Source organism: Pipra filicauda, unplaced genomic scaffold, assembly GCF_003945595.2.
Source record: "Pipra filicauda isolate LSUMZ 115617 unplaced genomic scaffold, ASM394559v2 scaffold29_size4552773_pilon, whole genome shotgun sequence".
In the NCBI taxonomy this organism is placed as follows: domain Eukaryota; kingdom Metazoa; phylum Chordata; class Aves; order Passeriformes; family Pipridae; genus Pipra; species Pipra filicauda.
Window position 1 is genome coordinate 4491806 of NW_024104420.1, and position 20168 is coordinate 4511973.

At 50.9% G+C, this 20168-nt stretch overlaps 1 protein-coding gene across 2 annotated transcripts; it reads left to right on the forward strand.

Annotated features, from left to right (window-relative positions):
• Positions 1-1656: 1656 nt before the first annotated feature.
• On the forward strand, positions 1657-17046 carry LOC113982241 (serine/threonine-protein kinase STE20-like). Of its 2 annotated transcripts, XM_039383102.1 has the most exons (23): positions 1657-1919; positions 2612-2649; positions 3088-3210; positions 3870-3973; positions 4425-4569; positions 5816-5884; positions 6171-6364; positions 7139-7266; positions 7466-7635; positions 8382-8528; positions 9101-9235; positions 9501-9644; positions 10181-10315; positions 10775-10940; positions 11113-11176; positions 11343-11391; positions 12634-12743; positions 13375-13492; positions 14328-14427; positions 14862-15058; positions 16025-16162; positions 16704-16841; positions 16927-17046. In XM_039383102.1, exons 1-22 carry the CDS (start codon positions 1844-1846, stop codon positions 16788-16790), a joined length of 2637 nt encoding a protein of 878 aa, XP_039239036.1. In that variant the 5' UTR covers positions 1657-1843; the 3' UTR covers positions 16791-16841; positions 16927-17046. The 2 variants fall into 2 exon arrangements, with proteins under 2 accessions (XP_039239036.1, XP_039239037.1); XM_039383103.1 differs by lacking the exons at positions 1657-1919; positions 2612-2649; positions 3870-3973 and having other exon boundaries at positions 3073-3210.
• The last annotated feature ends 3122 nt before the right edge of the window (positions 17047-20168 follow it).

Sequence of the window (20168 nt, forward strand, 5' to 3'; positions counted from 1 at the left end):
TGTGGGAGCCGGACTTTATTCGCTACACACACACACACCCTGGCAAGCATAATGTAAAGCAAGACTCACTAACACATAAAAGACAGTGCTGGAGGATTTCATTTATTCCACCTATTTAGGTGACAGAGCCAAAAAACCCATCTGTGGTGTATAAATATAATACGTAAATAAATTATACGAACCCAGCGAGCTGATTGGGGGTTCTGAGCCAAATCCTCTTTTTTCAAATGAGAAAACACCTTATATATGCACCTCAAAGCCACTTGTGACTCCCCTGACCAATCACCAGGGGTACCTCATTACCCATGTGCATGGGAGTACATTTGGACTTCATTTCCCTGGATGCCTCATCCAGAATCCTTCCTGAAATCCAGTCCCTACACCCACCAGCTGTTCTAGATGTCTTCTGATGTTGACTGCTAGCTTGGTCTCAAGACTAGATAAACAGCAAAAACGCAGCTCTTTCTCTCTTCATTTTATTTTTAATTGAGAAAGGAAATCAAAGGAGAGTTTTCCAGTCCCTTGCTGGTAATGCTCAGGAATGTAATTTTACGTAGGAGAAAAAACTGGCTTGAAAGACATGGAATGGGGAAGGATGCTTTCAAACTTTGCAAGGCTTCTGGTTTTCTGTTTTCCTCACCCTGCCTTCCTGAGGCCTGCCCACCACCTCATCTCTTTGGTCTCTGCCTCGTAACTCCCCTTTTAAATGGCACTTGCCCATTTGGGCCCACTGGTTTCCTCCTACCACCACCTTCAAAGTCATCCCACATTGGGTTTTAACTTTCTTTTCTTTCTCTCTGTATGTCCACTCTAGTCAGTTCTCTGTGCCTCACAGATGTGCCCAGGGAAGCTCCTGCAGGTGAGTCACAGAACCCAGAGGGCTTCTTTGCGATGCCAGAGCTCTGCAGCAGCAGGGTGACGTAGGTTTGTTACTTGGCTTTCCCCACTAAGGTGTCCTTCTTCCTTCATCGAGCCCTGTAAGTCACTGATCAATGTTAGCCGTGCAGTAAATGGGGAAAATGACAGGCTTTCAAATTTAGGGAGCTCTCCTAGGTAACTGAAGCAAGATTTCCTCAACAGAGTTCCCATCTAGAGCTGGGGCTTTCAGCGATTTCATCAGTGTTCCTGTGCCACTCTCAGCCATACCTCCAGGAATTCATCCACCTCTCAGCCTGTTCTCCAAGTGCCTCCTTTCTCTCTATTTACAGCAGAGAAGCTACAAGAGCTCGACAAAGACCCCTCCTTAGCAGCTGTGCTACCCTCAGTGTTAGGACTGTGAGAGCTGAAAGGCAGATCCTTTGCCCGGCAGTGTTCCCTGGCATGCTGAAAGGGAATTGTGTCGGGAGGGAGGTTCCCTTTCAATCAGACAGCACTGATCATTTCAGCAAAATGTGTTTGAGTTGCTAAGCGTGAAAAGTCCAGTGTAAAGCTCCTGAAACACACTCTGTTGCCCACCAACAGACAAGAGTCTTGGCATGTCTGTGCAAGGTTGTGCACCACAGGGGGGTTTGGAACTGCTTTGGGACAGAGGAGAACTCTGCAGGTTCGTCTTCTGCGTTTGCTGCAGAGAAGGTTGGGTTGCTCTGCGTAAATTCACAAACCCACCTGCAGCGGCTGCCATTGTGATGTCATGGGATGTTGCCACGTCACAGTGCTGTCAAGGGAAGGTTACCCTGGTGCCTGGGAGGCCTCACTGTCCAGAGCAGCTCTTTGGCGGGCTCAGTGCAGGAGGATCCTCCTGATCGAGGCGTCTCAGCCAACAGTTTGCACCCTGACGGGAGCGTTCTTTTGTTCTACTCTTGGTGTTGTACGGTCGGCGGACTTGTGCAGCACCGCTCCAACGATGGAGCCACTCTGTGGAGCAGTTTGCACTGCTTTTTCTTTGGCCTATTCCGGCTACTTTTTGACTCACCTGACAAGTAAGTAGAGGGTGCAGCATCTTCAAACAAATGATGCTTGCATCTGAGGTGCAGCATCTCGAAACAAAACTGCCACAAAGATGGCATTAGTTAGGTAAAGCTCCTGTCAACAACTTCAGCTAAGAAGGGGGTGTTTCTGGCCAGTGGGGTGTGGGCAGCATTTGGAATGTAACTCGCAGGGCTTCCCTTCCCTCCATGAGGTGGTCTGTACCAGTGGAATCTGTCATTTCCTTAGTTTGCTGGCTCAACTTGCACAATGCAGACAGGGAGACCTTGCCAGGAGTCCTTCTAAAAACTGTGCAGTTCTCTCCAGAATTGAGGAAGAGCATCTTTTTCTCTTCATTCCCTCAATAAAGGATTTGACTGTGTGACTTGACACTTTCTGTGTGTGCTGACATAGCAATTCCCTTTGTGATGAAGTGCAAACTCCAAAACAGTTACTGTATGCTTGTGAACCCAGCAGCTGCTCCCCTTCTATGGCAGAATAGAAGTGCCACAGCTAAGGGAGATTCTGGGGCTGCTTTTCTGGGGAAATGTCTTCAGAGAGCTAACAGGAATGAGAGTGTGCAATTTATTAAAAAAAATAAAAGTACAGGAACATGTTCCCGGTTTGGGTTGACTTGTTCTTCGGGATTCCCCAGCACAGACAGTTTTCTAACAGTATCTGGTTGCTTTTCCCTTTCCTCTTGCAGGACACATCACACGTGGATGGAGAGAAGCCCATCCTTCGGTGAGTGGGAAAGGCCCTTTTGACCTTCCTGGTGCTTGAGAATTGTGGAGCAAGCTGTGAGCTTGGCCTCTTGCAGTAGAGTGCCAGCCTGGTGGGCTGAAAGATAGTCCATTTCAGTGCCTGCATCAGCAGTAGCAAAGGGATCGCTGCTGTTTCCTAATGTCCCATCAAAGAGCTTTTTAACACAGAAAAGTCAAGGTTTGCAACAGAAGGTTGCTTGCTGATTGCAGCCAGGGTGCAATATCGAATTCACAATAATATGCATTACTGTCACATGGGTCTAATTACCCCATTTGCATGTACTTTCAAGGACTTAGAATCCTCCTTCCATCCAAGTTCATGATTTCTCTGCAGTCCAGCAGGAAATAGAAGCTCAACAAAAATCAGGTCCGAAAAGACAGGTTACTCCCTGTTCCTCACGCTGCTGTCTGTCCACAGAGCACAACACCAGCATCAGAACCTCCTCTGGCTCTCTCTCTTCCTGAAGATGAGGCTAAAGAGGAGGGCCGTGCCAACGCATTTCCACGTGTTGCCACTCCACAGCCTGAACATCCCAAAGCAGTAAGTGGCAGCTTTGCTTGGCACTGTCTCTGCTGCAGTGCAGAGCTGCAAGTTTCTGCTCACACAGCACTTGCCCTTTGTGGCTGAAGATGCTGAGGGCTGGAGTTTCTCTGTGACACCAGCACTCCACCGCAGCCCCTGACACCTGGAAAGTGGCTTCTGAACCTTCATGTGTAGCCATCAGTTTCCTGGTATCCTGAGCGGCCCGTGAATCTCTCTTGGTATCAGAGAAGAGGTAGCACCATGTCCTTGCATGCTGCCAGTGGAAAAGGGAGCAGATTTGTGCACAGTGTCTGTGCAGGCTCCCTGTTGACAGCACACAGAGCCGTCCAAAGACACAGTTCACAGCCTTGCAGGATACCAAGGAGACACTTTCCCCTGGGGGAAGCTGCCCCTCTCCATGGACTATCTAAGTAGCTTCTGGCACAGCTTAGACCACACCCCCAACTTTGACAGGCCCCAAGGCTGGGGAGAAGAATCCTACCCAGCTCTGCATTGGAGAGGGAAGGGCTGTGTCTGAAGGGCTGGCAGGCACTTCCTAAGGGCTGTTCCCTAAACCTTGGAAGACTGAGGAGAAGTCAGTTGAACAGATCAGAGAAGGGAAATGCTCCCTGCTTCTACTGAGACACGTACATACCAACTCCAGGGTCATTTTGCAGGCCCTGACAGAAGAGCTTTCTGCCCGTCAGGACTCCACAGCCCAGATGGAAAAGGTGGAGTGGCAGGAGAGGATGGATGGAGGGCTCAGTGTCCCAGAGCTCCTGTGAGTGTTAAGCTTTCTTGCTTTCTCTGGACAGGGGTGGGCATTTCTGGGCTTTAGAAAGCCCACCATCAAAGAAGGAATTTTGCCGGCTCATCATCTGTAGCACAGACAGGAGAAGGGAGCACATGGGCTTGAGGAAGTCCCATATCCAATGTATCAAAAAGGAGAATAAGACCTAGCAGGCAGGAAGCTGTTCAGTTGAGAATATCTGAGCTTCCTGGAAAAGGAAGCTGATTTCTGGAAGGTTGTTTTCCTTTCTCAAGGACAATTGTTTCACCTGCATCAAGGACAAAGGGTGACACAGCTCTAGTCAGGGAATTCTAGCATTCCTTCAGTGGAACTAGAAGGCTGTTGGAAGTCACTCCATCTGTGGGACACAGGACGTAGTCTTAGTTTTGGAAAGGAGACTGTTTTGCTCTTAAAGACTTGTTTGTCTGTCCCGTTCTCACAGACCAAAGCAGCTGGCAGTAGCTGAGAGAAAACCCTCCTTCTCAGAGCGGGAGTTGGCAGTGGTGGAAGAGACAGTGGAGGAATGGCAGCTCCAGAAGGATCTGCTGAAGGAGGAGAAAGCTGACCTTACCAAGGCACTGGCAAAGGTATGGTCACTTTCTTCCTCGGTGGCACTTATGGAAGAGGGAGTTGCACTGGCAAGACCATCCCAGATGCTGTTCTGGGCAGTAGAAGGTGGGGACTTGTTCTCCTTAGAAAGAAGCAGGACCAGGGCAGTGACTGTTGCCCTGTACTCAGCACTAGTGAGGCTGCACCTCAAATCCTGTGTTCAGTTTTGGGCCCCTCACACCTAGAAAGACATTGAGGGGCTGCAGCGTGTCCAGAGAAGGGCAAGGGAGCTTGGGAAGGTTCTGGAGCACAAGTCTGATTAGGAGCAACTGAGGGAGCTGTGGGTGTTCAACCTGGAGTAAAGGAGGCTGAGGGAGGTCTTCAGCCAGACTTCCATGAGTTTAGAAATGACAGTGGGCTGCTCCCTGCCAAGGCTCCCCTCATTGCATGCTGCTGCTTGACACACTGAAGGAGGTGACACCTTCCTCTTGGGCTTTTAGTTTTGGTTTTTGTTTTTTCCTGAGGAGGAGTATTCCAGTGTCGTCTCACTTCCTTCAGCAAGCAAAGTTGCTTTTGCTCAACCTTTCCTGAAAGTTTCCAGCACTAGAGTTTCAGTTTGTAAGGTGTCAGTTCTGGAAGTACTGTTGTAGGAAAACGTTGTTTGGGGGAGGAACATTTGTGGGGAAGGAGCTGTTCTGGTCCCAGGCAAGCCAGCAGGACCTTATACATCCCTTTGGAGTTAGCAGTGCCTGTGCCTTGTGGCAGCCCTGAGTATTAGTATATGTTGTGTTATGGGCATGGGGATTTAGCAGAAAATACCCCTCCCTTGCATCCCAGATGGTCCTCAGGGATCAGAGGGGCTGGGTGTGGCTGGGCTTCATTTCTGATTATAGCCACTTTAGCACTGTTAAGACCAGACGGTCAAGTTCAACAGGAGAACTTGCACAAGCACAGATGCACAACTGGTGCAGTTACCAATCCAGTGCCATAGGTCTGATCGCATTCCCTAAGCACTCATATGCTCCAGAGTCACCAATAGTGCTGCTTATTGAAGTAACAGGAAAGCAAGTTCAGGATTGCCAGTGATAAATGGACTAATTACCTAAATGTTGGTGTGTGTCAGGACAGAAAGTGTAGCAACGGAGACCTAAGTGCGAGACAGACAGAAGACAGATAGATAGATAGATAGATAGATAAAATATCTATAGTCCTGGGTATGCTAGAATGCAACGCTCCCTTGTCTCTTTAGTGAACCTGCCTTTTAACACTTTTGCTTTTTCACAGGGAAGGGAGCGTGTCTATTGGCTGCTACAGAGGCGTGGTGCTCTTCTGTGCCTCACTGAAGCAACAGCGGTGCGTGAGACCTCTGCTTCACTCCAGACATCCCGCAGTTTTCAGGCCTTGCTGGAGCCAGGTGCAAGACAAGCAAGAGGCCCAGCTCCTCTTTCTCTCCCCCAGCCTCACCAGTCAGGTCTTCACCGTCTTAAAGCAATAGCGTACCATTCTGACCATTTACCAGAGTGTGCCATGCAGCACACGTGCTCTGAAACTTTGAGCCCACAGATTCCAAAGTGGAAGGGTCTGGCTCTGCACAGAGCTCCTGAGGAAGGATTCTTACTGTAGTTTGTCCCGCTTTCAGATTTGCCACCAGCCCAAGTCAGCTAGCAGGGGTCTGGAGCAGCTGCTCCAGGACTTCTCTTGCCAAGGGCACACCCTGGCCCAGGTGACCAGAGAGAAGGAGTTGCTGGTGCATGAGAGGGCTGCCCTAGAAGCCCGAGTGGCAGCCATGGAGCGGGACCTACAAGGCCTTTCAGAGCAGCTGGCAGAGGCCAGGTAAAGGCAGGGAGGAGACCTCCTGGTGGGAGGGACAGGATTGAAGAGTCTGGAGGACAATGGAAGAGTCTGGAGGAAAAGAAGACAGTGATTTGAATGTTACTTTTTGGGCAGCTTAAGCTGGCAGAGCTCTCCTGAGCCTTGGGCTCCCGTTTGTGAGCCCCTGCACATTCCTGTGCCAAGTCCCAAGAAAGCCAACTTGGCTCTGAACTGAGTAGTAAGGAAACCATGCAGATGCTCACTGAACCCTGAAGTTTCCCTCTGTCTTTGGTTTCTTCTTCTGTGCTTCTGAACAGCAATGTTTCCTTGCCAAGTAGTTTGACATGGAATCTTCAGAATTCAAGGCCCCTACGTGCAAACACTGTGAGCGGGTTGCTGCCATTTAGGGTGAAGCTGGAGGGTCACGCTGAAAATCTTGAGAGCCTTCTGAGCTAACTCTTGTGAAGCATGTGCAGGACCTAGAGTTGGTTACAGCAGAAGCAGGGAAAGGTCTTTTGACTCCTCAACAGTGTCTGGGCATTCTTGCTCCTCATTCATGTCCACCCACCTCTCTAAACTGCCAAGTTCCTTTGGGTGGTCCCTCTTCCTCTTTAAACAGAGCCAAGTCATTTGGGGTACCACCTGCTTAGGGAACAATAAGTAAAGGTAGCAAGTTTTTCTGTTACCTTCCAGTGATTTAAACTGCAGGACCTTGAGCCACATCTGACTGGAAACCCTCCCACGGTGGGTGTGAGGAGCAAGAAAGTGATTTCTCTTCATCTCCGCAATTTGTAGGTCTGTGAAGGAGAGTGTGCAATGCAGCCTCTTTGAGGCTCAGCAGCACGTTTCTCAGCTGGAGATGGTCAGGAGTCACCTGCAACTCCAAGTTCACACAATCACGCAGGCCAAGGAGGTGATACAAGGTGAGAGCCTCGTGCGCTTTGTTTCTGGTGATCCCCCTGCCCAGAGAAGTGTCTATGAAACCAGCTCTGTCTGCTGGGCCCCTGGGGAGAGAAGGAGCTGGGGGCAGGTCCTTCCCAGACTGAAACCGAAACGGCTTAAAGTCAATAAAGTCCTACTGCTTCTGTAGACTCTGAATCTTGCTCTTTGTTGTGTTTGCAGGGGATGTCCAGTGCCTACGGCATGACCTGGAAGCACAGAGATCCCTCATGAAGCAGGAACGGGAAGAGGTGGCACAACAGCTGCAGTGGACAGAAGAGCAGTGCAGCCAAACGCTCGGGCTTTGGGAACGTGCTCAGGAAGAGGAGAAAAGAAAGCTCCTGCAAAACCTGGTAGGAATCAATACACCTCTGAATGTCTCAGGCAAGCTTTGTGACTGCCCGTAGCAGAATAACAGCATGAAAGGGCAGCACTTGTCTGCCATAGGCCAGAAGTTGCTGGGCAAGGCAAGAGAGCCAAGGGCTCGTACTTGAAGGCCCATGAAGACCCACAGGACTGTGCTGGGAGAGTAAATGCAGCCACTGATTGAGGAGCATAAGACGAGTTCCCCAGAAGGCTGCTGGTCCCTACCCAAAGCATGGCAGCAAAGGGCAGGATCTTCCTGACTCCCTCCTGCCATGAAGCGGGTTGCTAACGTTGCTACCAAGTGCAGTCGCTGGAACTGGCTTCCTTTCTTTCTGTCCTTCCACCACGGACAGAGATGTTACCTTTGGTCTTGAAGCCTGTGGAACAGGCTCCTTATTCCTTATCCTTCAGTTGGTGGCCTGTGACTAGGGCATTGGGGTACTGGCCTCCTCCTGGCCCTGCAGTCTGTCTGCAGCTTGTCCTGCATGAAAAGGCCCATGAACTTTGGCTATGGAACCTCTGAGAATAAGGAGGAATCCTGAAGAGAAAGGTGCCAGGAAAGGGGCAGCCACGAGAGAGGGGAAGGGGACCTCTCCATTCTTCCCCCTGCTGAGCCTCCCTTTCAGTTCCTTGCTCAGACATGATTTCTGGAGGGCACAGATGAAGCTTCCCTTTCTTTATTTGAGGAGCTTGGCTGGGGCTTCACATCCAAGTGTCTTCCTCCCCTCATCAGGCAAGTGAGCTGAAAGGCCAGCGTTTGGAGATGCAGGAGCTGCTGAAGCAACAGCAAAACCTCATGGCAGAGGTAGAAAGGGAGCACGAGAGAACGCTCTTTGAGATGATGCAGGAAGCTGCCACCATGAAAGCTGAACAAGAAAAGGTAGGAGGCAGAGCCAAGCAAGAGGGCAAGACTGTGAAAGGAGGGTTTGTGTGGTCCTTTTGAATCTTCTGGGCTCCCTATGGTTAGTGCTTCGCTGGACACCGCCTGTCTGGGTAGAATTGTCTCTCAGATGCCCCTTTGTAGACAGGAATGATGCTTTAGCAACCATGGGAGCTTGGGCCACGAGGGACAGGGCCTGTCATATGAGAGGCTCCCAGAGCATAGATTGAAGGAAGGCAGGGACAGCGTTGCAGGCCTGAAGAGAACACGAAGCCCAGAACTGTCTCTTCTTGCACAAGAGGAGGGATAGCCCGGCCAGCAAGGCTATCAGACACTTGTGCAATGCCACCCATTTCCTCTTAGCTGCCTAAGAGCTGTCTGGAGTTTCAGTCATGGCTGGACCATGTTCATATGGCCTGTCTCAGGAGTCTGTGCCTCCCAGTGGGCAGAGGATGTCCCAGGAGAGCAGCAGCCCAGTGCTTTGGGAATGCATGAGCCTATCAGTCTTTGAGCCTTGCCACACCAACGTTGTGTGGGAAGTTTAAAGCCATCGTGTCTTCCTTTCTGTGCAGCTCCTGCAAGAAGTCGAGCGTGAGAAGACTGCACTGTTGGAGAGGCTCTGCCAGACTCAGGTAGAGCTGCTCCAAACCCGGCAGCAGCTAGGGCAGCTCAGGCAGCAGGTGAAAGAGGAGAGAGAAAATGGGCAGGTAAGCCTGAGTAGCCCGCTGGCAGAGGGGAGGGCCTGCAAGGTAGACCTTGGGACTGAGGAGGGAAGGACTACAGCAGGCCCTGAAAGCACAGAGCCCTGCAGGCTCCAGAGATGAGCCCCAGGAAGGAAGGCTTAGGCTGGAAGCAGAGCTGGGTGCAGAAACAGAGCCAAGTGGCTGAATGAATGGGATTTTGAGCTTGCCAGAGGGAAAACCCGAGCGTGACAGCAGGTCCCAGGAACTTTCTCTCCCTTTGTGTTGTCAGAACATCAAGGAAAAGCTGGAAGCAGAGCTGCAGGAAGCTCGGAGTAAGATGAAGGCAGCGGAGAGGAGGCAAAAGGAAGAAATGGCAAGATTGCAAGAGGAAATCAGCCTCCTGCTTCAGCACAGGGAGGCTCTACAAAACCAGGTGAGTGAAACAGCGGTAGGCACTGCAGTCAGGCAACAGGTGCTCTCTGCCCTTCTTGCCTTTCCATTGCAGAGCAGCAGGCTGGTGGGGGTAATCCCTCTGACTGCCATCCTGCTGTGGTCTGCGTCGCAGCTGCTCTGAAGGGACTTACTGGGCCGCTGACTCTCAGCTGCCACCCTGGACAGCAGGGCTAGTCCTCTGGCCGCTTGGCCAGCAATCATCCCCATGCATTTCTGCTGGCCTGTGACTACCAACCTGGTTTTGAGGCGTTTGTTCGGCTGAACGTGAGGACCCAGATACATTTGGGAACAAGTTGTCCGTATCCATTGTGCATCTTGTCCTCATTCAGCATGGGGTGAACTTTCAAGCTGTTCTTTCCTTTTCCTCATGGTCTCTGATATGGCTGACAGTGACAAGCTGTAGTCTCAGACTTTGCTCTGTTTGCCTGGAGGTGGCAGAGTGGACATGTCAGCTCGCAACCTCACACCAATGTTGTGTGGCAAGTTGAAAGCCATCTCCTCCACCTTCCTGTGCAGGTCCTGCAAGAAAAGGCACGTGAGAAGACCGCTCTCTTGGAGAAGCTGTGCCGGACTCAGGTAGAGCTGCTCCAAACCCAGCAGCAGCTAGAGCAGCGCAGGCAGGAGGTGAGAGAGGAGCGAGAGAATGGGCAGGTAAGCCTGAGTAGCCAGGTGACGGGGGAGGGCAGTAACAAGGGCCTGCAAAGTAGATGTTGGGAGTGAGGAGGGAAGGACCACTGCAGGCAAGTCCCAGCAGGTGATGGGTGTCAAAGCTGAGCAAGATCTGAGTGAGGCCCAGGAACTGCCAAGGCAGAAGGTGCTGCAGGCTGAACACTTGCCTAAGATTTGAAGGAACAGAGGAGACAATGGGAGGAGATCGAACATCACAACAGGGAGCTGCAAGGGTGTCTGCAGTCCTTGGAGGGTGAAGGGAGTAGTTGGGACGAAGTGGAGCGGTCATTGTTGCAGTCATTTCTCAGAAAATCTGTGAAAATGTTTAATGAATCAGTTTAAGAGCCCTGGAGGCGGCATCTTCGTGAAGCCTTGCATTTGAAATGTGATCTCTGGTCTCTGCCAGCCACCTTTCTGACACAAACCAATTGCTTGTTCCAGATCTACAGAGGCGAACCTGACAGCGAACCCGTGGCTGCAGCAGCCCCCTCTAACGAAGCCTCCACTCCCCAGCCTGAGAACTCGAGCCCCAGCAGTTCGTCCAGCTCACGCCTGGACGCAGAGCAGCTGCGAGAGCTGAGAGAGGAGCAGTCCCTGAAGCTGCTGAGTACGTCCTGTGTATTTCTTGTCTGCTAGAGCAGCGTGTTGCGTGCATGTCTCAGCATGAGCTGTGCCACATGTTCCTCCTCACTCTGCTGTCACAGAGGGCTGCCTTTTGGATCTGCTGGAAACTGCTATCTCTGCTCTGAAGTGAGCACGTTGCATTTTGCTTCTTTCAGGGAGCATTGTGAGTGTGGGAGATCCACTGAAGAAATACACTGGATGGGAAAATATTGGCAAAGGGTGAGTGCGACCACACTTCCTTCGACAAAACCAGGGGCCAGGTATTTTGCTGGTGCCACATTCAAGCGGGAAGTCAGGCAAGCTCCCAGCGTGTTCAGACACAGGGCTCAGAGTCTCCCGTCTCTCAGTGCTGATCAGAATTTCTTTGCTGCTGTTCTGTTTCTAGGGGTTTCGGCACCGTGTACAGAGCATTCGATGCTGTCACGGGAGGAGAGGTATGTGCCAACAACCCCGCAGCTTTTGCAGCTCTCGAGTGCTCTCCTCTGTGGCTGGAGCTCTGGGTCGCCGTTCTTTGCTGCACAGGCTGTTCCCCTGAAGCCCAGGCTAGAGGCAGCCTGCAAAATGCATTTGGGGCAGACTTTGTCCTTCTTCACTACCTGAAAGAATGCAAGGAGGGCAGCGTTATCTTTCAGAGAAGGACACGCTTGCGTGGTCTCAGTTGATAAATGGGCATTGACTGGCTGACGGCAACTGCCCTCCTTCAGGCCCAATTTCTCTTCATGCCAGGTTCAGACACAGAGAGCATTTAGCTTTTTTTCCACCAGGGCTTTCATCTTGAAAATCTAATGCAAAAGCCAATGAAGGAGAGACCACGTTTGCAACACAGCTTTGTGGTTCAGTCCTAGTGAAGCTAGTTGGCACACACATTGACCAATGAGAACGCGTTTACCAAGAGCAAAGATCTCTCCTGAGCAGTACCATCCTGGTTTGGTCTGATCTCCAAGAGAGCCCATTACAGAGATTCTATTTGTAATAAGCAGACACGGTAGTGTCTTAGAGAGTCCCACTGCTCTTTGGGGTTCCAGCTCCACATTCCTGAATTCTCGTTTCTGGCTGTCAGCAAAGACATCAGAATCTTCCTGCTACTTCCTTATCCACCTGCACTGCTGTGCTTGGGAACTGTGCTTAGAGAGAGGTCTACAAGGCATCTAGAAGCACTAAGCCCCACCTATCATCTAGGCCGTATCCAACTGCAAATCTCATCCATTTGCTCTGTGATATGATTGCTTTCCTGCACAACTGAGAATAGCAGCAGGTTGTGAAATACGCATCAGACCCCCTAGAAAGGCTAAGGGATTACCAGCTGTTTGGATACACTTTCACAAGAGCATCATTGCTTTATGCTTGCAAATCATAAATGATAACAGCTGTGACAGACTAAGGCCCTCTGGGAAGAATGTGGATGCAGAGTGTTGTTAGAGCTTTGTGGTTGCTAGTTTAGAGACCATTTCTGCCAAGTGGACAAGGCAAAACATCCATGGCCCCGGGCCCTGTCACTGGCACCCGAGCCAGCAGAGAAAGGGGCTGTTGTCAGGTCAGTTACGAATTGCTCTGACATTGGACCACGAGGCCGTTGGGCTCAGCTTGGCTGTGTCATTCCAAAATCTTACACTCAGTGCTCCTTGTGGTCTCCTGCAAGAGACGTCTCAAGTTCATGGTTTTCAACGTCATTTTAGGTGGCCATCAAGCTAGTCAATCTCCATCAACAGAGAAAAGAGGAACTCCTGAAAGAAATCCTGGTCTTGAGGGAGAAGAACCACCCCAATATTGTTACCTATGTAGACAGGTAGGCAGCTCTGGTGTTATCATGGGAATGTTCATTTACAGGCTTTCAAGGCAAAGGTTAAAACACCTTTGACTCCCTGGCAGAAAATGGATCTTTTCATTATTATTAATCTACTTGGATAGCATGTATGGGAGGAGAATGCATTTTGTCTGCATTGGTGCTTCCTGGCAGACACAGTTTGAAGACTGTTTTCCAAAACCTGGATCTCTTACTAAATCAACAGCCTCTACATTCTCTCCCTCCATCTTTTCTCAAAGGGTTGACCAAATTCTGTCCTCAGTGCTGCATACCCTCCTTGCCTGGATAAAGGTTGTGAAAATTGTGTCTCCTGGCTGCTGGAATGAAGGGTGGAATTGATGTGTTAAGAGGATGAACCAACTGATGGCATGTGTCCCAGTTCCAGGTTCATCTTTGCTGTTACTAAACTGCCTTTTTGCCTTTGCTTGCCACCTTAGCCAGCTCCTTTCTTCATGGAGATTGTAAGCCCTGTACAGCCCAGGCAGAATGTCTCTTCCTTTTAGTCTGTCTCCATGTACAAGTGACCTGGAAAAAAAAATCAGGAGAGCAGGCTTTTCCATAAGGCAATTGAGCTGTGCACATTCCTCTCCATGCTGTTGTTTTCTTCTTCCAGCTACCTTGTCAGTCAGGAGCTCTGGCTGGTGATGGAGCACATGGACGGAGGCTCTTTGACTGACGTTATTAGCGAGACATGGATGGCCGTAGGACAGATAGCAGCTGTCTGTCAGGAGGTAAGGGATCCCACTTGTGCTTCTGATGGCTTGGAATGGATTGTCCTTGTAAAGAGGCGGTGTGAACAGCACTGATTTCATCTTCAGAGCTTTGGTCCTCTGCTGCTCTTATGATCCAGAGGAGAAAGAGGCTCTCAAGTGAACTGCCTGCCAGTGTCCCTGCACTTCCTATACTCTGCTCTTAGGATACTCTTATCTACCCCGGTTGTACTCTCTCCCTCTGTGGTTTTTCAAATGTATTTCCTGTACCCCACATGGCCTCTCTAAACATTTGCCTGGAGCCTGTCTGTACTGCATTGCTTGCCTGTAAAAGCAAAGGTGCTGGTGGCAGAAGTTGGAAGGAATAGCGAAGAAAACTCCAGACTCATTGCTGCCACTCCTCAGCTTCAAAGGACAGCATTGCACCCAAGATGGTGTTTGCTTCTGAAGACTGACTAATGGGTTACTTCCAAGGCTGCTGGCAAGGCTAGCAAGAAAATCTTGATCGTGCAGCCTCCCGCCCAGAAGCCACCCACTTCATGCCATTTGTTTGCAAAGCCTCTTTAGTCCTCTGGGCGCAGAGAGCACAAGCACTGCAGCAGCAGTCATTCTGGCTGGGTTTGCAGGGCACTGGAGCAACAAGGCCTGTTTCTCTTTCAAAGCTAATATGCCTTCACTTAGAAAGACACTGCTCTCCTAGTGTTGCAGCAGCAAGCTCTTCCTCTTGACAGCACCATGCCCTGTCATTGCTGACTGTTCCTCTAGAAATGGTTGAATCGTTTACAACAGTTTCCTCTCTTGGGTGATGAAATCCGATCGCTAAGTTTTACCCTCCTGTTTGTTTTTTCTCTCTCAGTGCCTGCAGGGACTGGCTTTCCTTCATTCCAACCGGGTCATCCACAGAGACATCAAAAGTGACAACATTCTTCTGGGCCTGGACGGAGCGGTGAAGTTGGGTGGGTATTCTTGCTTGGGCTCAGCGTTCCGGGGATGCAGCGTGGGGCTGCCGTGGAGTCACTGCCACATCCCCAACAGCGGTGCTTGGCAGAGTGCATGGACCACTCCTGCAGGCAAAGAGCACAGCTGCAAGGGGCAGAGAGGTCTAGAGAGGAACATGGTGTTAAGAGTGGCTCTGGTTTTTGTGTGTCCCTTCTAGAGGCGGGCAGTTACAACCCAAACCTTCAGGTGAATAAATGAAAGGCACTGCATGAAGCATGGGGCTTTGTTCAGGGGACAATGCCTTATTTGCTTGGTTGCAGCCTTGAGGAAACAGAGCACGGCCACTTTCCCTGATAGATCCAGCACCACACTCTCAGACTTTGTGTGCACAATTCTTTTCCTTGGTTTCCTAACCGAGGCTTGTTTGAACAGTGTTTGTCTTTCTCCTCAGCTGATTTTGGCCTCTGTGCTCAGCTCACCCCTGAGCACGGGAAACGGAGCTCCATGGTCGGGACTGTTTACTGGATGGCCCCTGAAGTTGTGAGAAGCCAACCCTACGGCCCCAAGGTGGACATCTGGTCTCTCGGCATCGTGGCAATAGAGATGCTGGAAGGAGAGCCTCCTTACTTTAAGGAAAGCCCTTCCATGGTAAGGTGCAAAGACCCTCAGACACCGGTGTCTTTGTAATCCGTCCCATCTTCTGTCTCCCATGAGACAAATGCCATTCCCACCAGCTTGAACTACTTCCACCAAGGTCCGCTTCTAAAAATGTCCCTGCAGCACACCAGCATCTGCTGGAGCTCTCTTGCCCTCACGGGGAGGACCTCAGAAGGGAGGTTCGTGGCACATAGACACTTCAGAAACCTTTCCTCTTGGCCTTCAGCGATGCTTGAAATATCTGGTGCGCTTTTTGATCTCTCTGAGCTCTGTCTCTCAACCAGATAGTTTCAGGCTTCTAAATCATCTCTGTATTGTTCTGTCCTGTGTCTGGGTGGTCTGCGTAAGTTTAGGATCTTGCTTTCACAGACTGCAGCCCTAACTGTCTGCCGAATCCTTGGCTGTTTCTTGGGACATGAAAGTAATTGAGGGGCTTATTGCCCCTTTGCAGCTCCTGCAAACACGGATTTCCTTTGAGCTGGACTTGTTTCTCTTTGCCGGCTGCATCACAGGAAACCAAAGTTCAGCTTCCCATAGACCTTTTTCCGTGGTTGTAGAAATCTTGCAAAGGGGTGCTACGTAGCTAAAGATGACTCCCTCATGATTTGTGCTGCTGAAGAAATTGGCAACTGAAAGAGCTCCGCTTGTCCTGGCACTGCTGTTCCGCAGTCAGGTGAATGTGGCTGGAATCCACTGCCTGCAGTCGGCACGGGTGCCGTGTTCCCTTCTGCTGAGGGAGCAGTAACGTCCCTCGGGGAGCACAGTTAGAAACACAGTGAGGACAGGCACTGCAGCTCCCCACTGTGTCCAGTGACTGGGACCAGCTGCAGAGGGACAGCATAAGACTGATTTGGTGGCCTTTTACGCCACTGGAGGTTGGAGCTTAACCAGTGGGGTCTGGGTGCTCAGGTGCAGCTATGGAAGAAAGAGGGAGTCTCATGTTTTCTTCTTCTTCAGGCTCAAGACCTGATAGCCAGAGAAAGGACACCAAAGCTGCAGAACCCCTGGCTACACTCCTCTCTCCTGCTTGACTTCCTGAACTGCTGCCTGCAGAGGGACGAGGAGAGGCGAGCGTCTGCCCAGGAACTTCTGCAGGTAAGGAGGGAAGCGGCTGCAGGTGGAACAGCTGTCCCATCTCAGGCATGGCTTCTCAGCTAAACTCCAAGGCATCAGATTGGCCCCCCTCCTGGTAATCTCCACGCCTGGTGCTTTTCCAATGAAAACTAAGTAGGATCCTACACTGCTTGGGGTTGCAAGGCACCTGTGAAGGTCATCAAGTCCAACTGCCCTGCCCTGGACGGGGACACCTTCAAGGAGGTCAGGTTGCTCCCAGCTCCTTCTGGCCTGACCTCAAATGTTTCCGGGGCTGGGGCACTTCCCAGTGTGCCCAGTTGCTCTCTGGGCAACCTGTGCCAGCGAAGGAAGCAGAAGACACCCTGAGGAATGGATTTGTGGATTATGGGCCAGCTTTGCCTGGGATAGCAAGGTCCTGGACATGAAGACAGAGATGCAGATGGTCCCCTCCATCCTATTTCTGCATCTTTCTGGCAAGCAGAGGAGTCCTGCTTGAGCCTGTGAGAAAGGGAATTTAGAAAGTAATGTTTCCTCTCTTTTTTTTTTTTTTCCCTTTGGGCAGCATCCATTCCTACAATCAGCCGAGCCTGTCTCCAGACTGGTTCCTGTGATCATTGCAGCGAAGCAGTCGAGGGAGTACAGGAGATAACAAGACCGTTTCCGGACGGTTTTCTTAAGTGGGACTCAGAATAAAAACTCGGTAAGACCTCAACTCTGCTGGAAGATTCCCTTCCTTGTCACCCCGTGAAGAAACTCTACATTCACTTCTCAATTGTTTCTTACAGATGGAAAGTCCCAATTCTGCGGTTTTTGGTATGGTCTGGAACTGGGAGAGTCTCTGTCCTTGATCAACTCCACAGTGAACTGAACGGAACAGAACTGAACTGAAGGAAGGGAGGGAGGGAGAGAGGGCTGGGGGAGGGATGGAAGGGAGGCGGGGAAGGGAGGCAGGGGAGGAAGGGAGGGAGGAGGGGGAAGAGAGGGAGGGAGGGAGGTGGGAGAGGAAGGGAGGTGAGGGGAGGGAGAGAGGGAGAGAGGCAGGAAGGAAAGAAGGCCAGAAGGCAGGAAGGCAGGAAGGAAGGAAGGTAGGAAAGCAGGAAGGAAGGAAGGCAGGAAGGAAGGGCGAGAGGCATTTCTCCTGTGAGTTGAGTCACCAAGGTGAAAAGGTAAAAGGTGTAATTCTGGCTCATTCCCAGTAGACAGCTCCCAAAGCATGGAGGGGACAGCAATGCTGAATGGCCCTTAGGGAGATTGTTCAGGGGTGGACATGGCTGTGTTTTGTTACATTCAATGATCTTAAAGATCCTTTCCTCCCTGCACAATTCTGTAACCCTGCAGAAACCTTCAAGTGGTGGCAGAAACCCTCTCCTGATGCCAAACCCTGTAGGAGCCCTGACCAGGCTTGTCAGGGACATGCAGGTCTGGCCGGCTTCTTGCCCACATCAGCAAATGAGTGGACAATGGTGTCATGGTTTGAGATAGCCCCAACATCCAATTCCCTAGCTCCATTTCCCCTCCCACATCTCAACCTAATGTGAGAGAGGTTTTTCCAGACAAAACACACCAGACTCAAAGTGGGGAAAAGGGAATATATTACAATGACTGTACAAATAAATACCATATCACATTATACACATGATCACAAACTATCTCTACCATGACATATGTATTTACAATGGATCAGATCTCTTCTCTCCTCCAAATAAAAGTCCAGGAGGGAAAGAAGGACAGATCCCTTCCAGTCCTGAACAGCAGCATCCTCTGAGGCAGCAGGTTTCTTCTTCTCATGCATGCAGCAGCTGATAGCTGGCTTTCTGCCAGCATCCACGAGGGAGGTATTCAAGCTCCCCCGGCCCCATCGCCTCACAACCGAGGGGTCTTCCGTGGTCTTCGTAACCCCAGACAAGGTCGTTTCACCACGTCATATCACGAAGACACAGGGGGGTCTTCGTGACGGTCTGGTATCTCCAGGAGATTCAAGCTCCTTGCAGGGCCTCTGTGCCCTGTCTCTCAGGTTGCCACCGTGGCAGCAGTGCGAGGGGGGGGAGCCAAGGTCGCCCCCCCCCCACATTCCATCTGGCCGTCCCGGTCCAGCTGCGGGACGCTGTGAGCTTCTCAGCTCCTCTCTCTCCGGTGCTGCATGTCTAAAACTGCTCTCCAAAATAGGAGTCCATGTCCCTCTTCTCCAAGAGGGGTCTCAAGGGAGTTTTGGGGGAGTGTGGTACAGTCTTACCCCCAAGAACTCTGTAGCTCTCAGCTGCTGGCTCTCCTTTCCTCGACTCTCCTTCCAGGAGTCTCCTCTGCAGTGCTGCATGTTGCTTCTGCTGCTCCTCCAGTTCAGGTCCTTATCTCTGGCTCTCTGCCACCGTTTCTCTGGTCAGCATCGGCTGCTGCTCTGTGCCCATGGAGAAAACATCTCCCGGCATAACTACAGGCACCTAGCCCAGCTTTATGCTGTTCCAGGTCCCTGCAGCCCCCCAGCCAGGGGCTGGGAGGGGGGCCAGAGGCCCCAAGGGGCTCAGAGCCCCTTCCTCGTGGCTCTACAACATGGCCACCTCTCCTACAACAACCAAACTACAACTCTTCTTTTCCGGTCTGGTTGTGGTATGTTTACATTTCTGCAGGAGCGCCCATTGGGCAGAACTTCAAAACTTCCAGGGGTTTCCACCCCTTGGGGTCTACCACTTCTCTTAGCCTCTGGGGAGAACAAGGTTCAAACCACTACAACACTCCACCCCTCGCTCCTGCGAAATGTCAACATATCACAACAACTGAAAAAAAACTCTAATCAACATTCAATCTTCAATAAACTAAAATATAATCAAAATCTCTCTACTACACATCAATATAGCATTATCACAAACTTAACTCTACTCTTAATACTTAACTTACATTACTATAGATAGTCTTACTTACTCTACAATGGTACAGTCTGTGTTTTGTCTGGAAAACTCTTTCTGTTACCACAAGCATCATGGCTCTTATCTCTCTCTCTCGATGGTTCGCAACCATCCCCCTCGATGGTTCGCAACCATCCTCTGCTACCATTTATGTCATGGTTTGAGATAGCCCCAACATCCAATTCCCTAGCTCCATTCCCCCTCCCACATCTCAACCTAATGTGAGAGAGGTTTTTCCAGACAAAACACACCAGACTCAAAGTGGGGAAAAGGGAATATATTACAATGACTGTACAAATAAATACCATATCACATTATACACATGATCACAAACTATCTCTACCATGACATATGTATTTACAATGGATCAGATCTCTTCTCTCCTCCAAATAAAAGTCCAGGAGGGAAAGAAGAACAGATCCCTTCCAGTCCTTGAACAGCAGCATCCTCTGAGGCAGCAGGTTTCTTCTTCTCATGCATGCAGCAGCTGATAGCTGGCTTTCTGCCAGCATCCACGAGGGAGGTATTCAAGCTCCCCCGGCCCCATCACCTCACAACCGAGGGGTCTTCCGTGGACTTCGTAACCCCAGACAAGGTCGTATCACCACGTCATATCACGAAGACACAGGGGGGTCTTCGTGACGGTCTGGTATCTCCAGGAGATTCAAGCTCCTTGCAGGGCCTCTGTGCCCTGTCTCTCAGACTGCCACCGTGGCAGCAGTGCGAGGGGGGAGAACCAAGGTCAACTCCCCCCGCATTCCATCTGGCCGTCCCGGTCCAGCTGCGGGACGCTGTGAGCTTCTCAGCTCCTCTCTCTCCGGTGCTGCATGTCTAAAACTGCTCTCCAAAATAGGAGTCCATGTCCCTCTTCTCCAAGAGGGGTCTCAAGGGAGTTTTGGGGGGAGTGTGGTACAGTCTTACCCCCAAGAACTCTGTAGCTCTCAGCTGCTGGCTCTCCTTTCCTCGACTCTCCTTCCAGGAGTCTCCTCTGCAGTGCTGCATGTTGCTTCTGCTGCTTCTTCAGTTCAGGTTCTTATCTCTGGCTCTCTGCCACTGTTTCTCCGGTCAGCGTCGGCTGCTGCTCTGTGCCCATGGAGAAAACATCTCCCGGCATACTACAGGCACCT

What these genes read in the sequence shown, in the direction of transcription:
- LOC113982241 (XM_039383102.1), top strand. Translation starts at nt 1,844, where the DNA reads ATGGAGCCACTCTGTGGAGCAGTTTGCACTGCTTTTTCTTTGGCCTAT. An exon ending in AGGAGAGAGAAAATGGGCAG is followed by an intron (nt 9,236 to 9,500) that starts GTAAGCCTGAGT and finishes TTGTGTTGTCAG; the next exon opens with AACATCAAGGAAAAGCTGGA. An exon ending in TTAAGGAAAGCCCTTCCATG is followed by an intron (nt 15,059 to 16,024) that starts GTAAGGTGCAAA and finishes CTTCTTCTTCAG; the next exon opens with GCTCAAGACCTGATAGCCAG.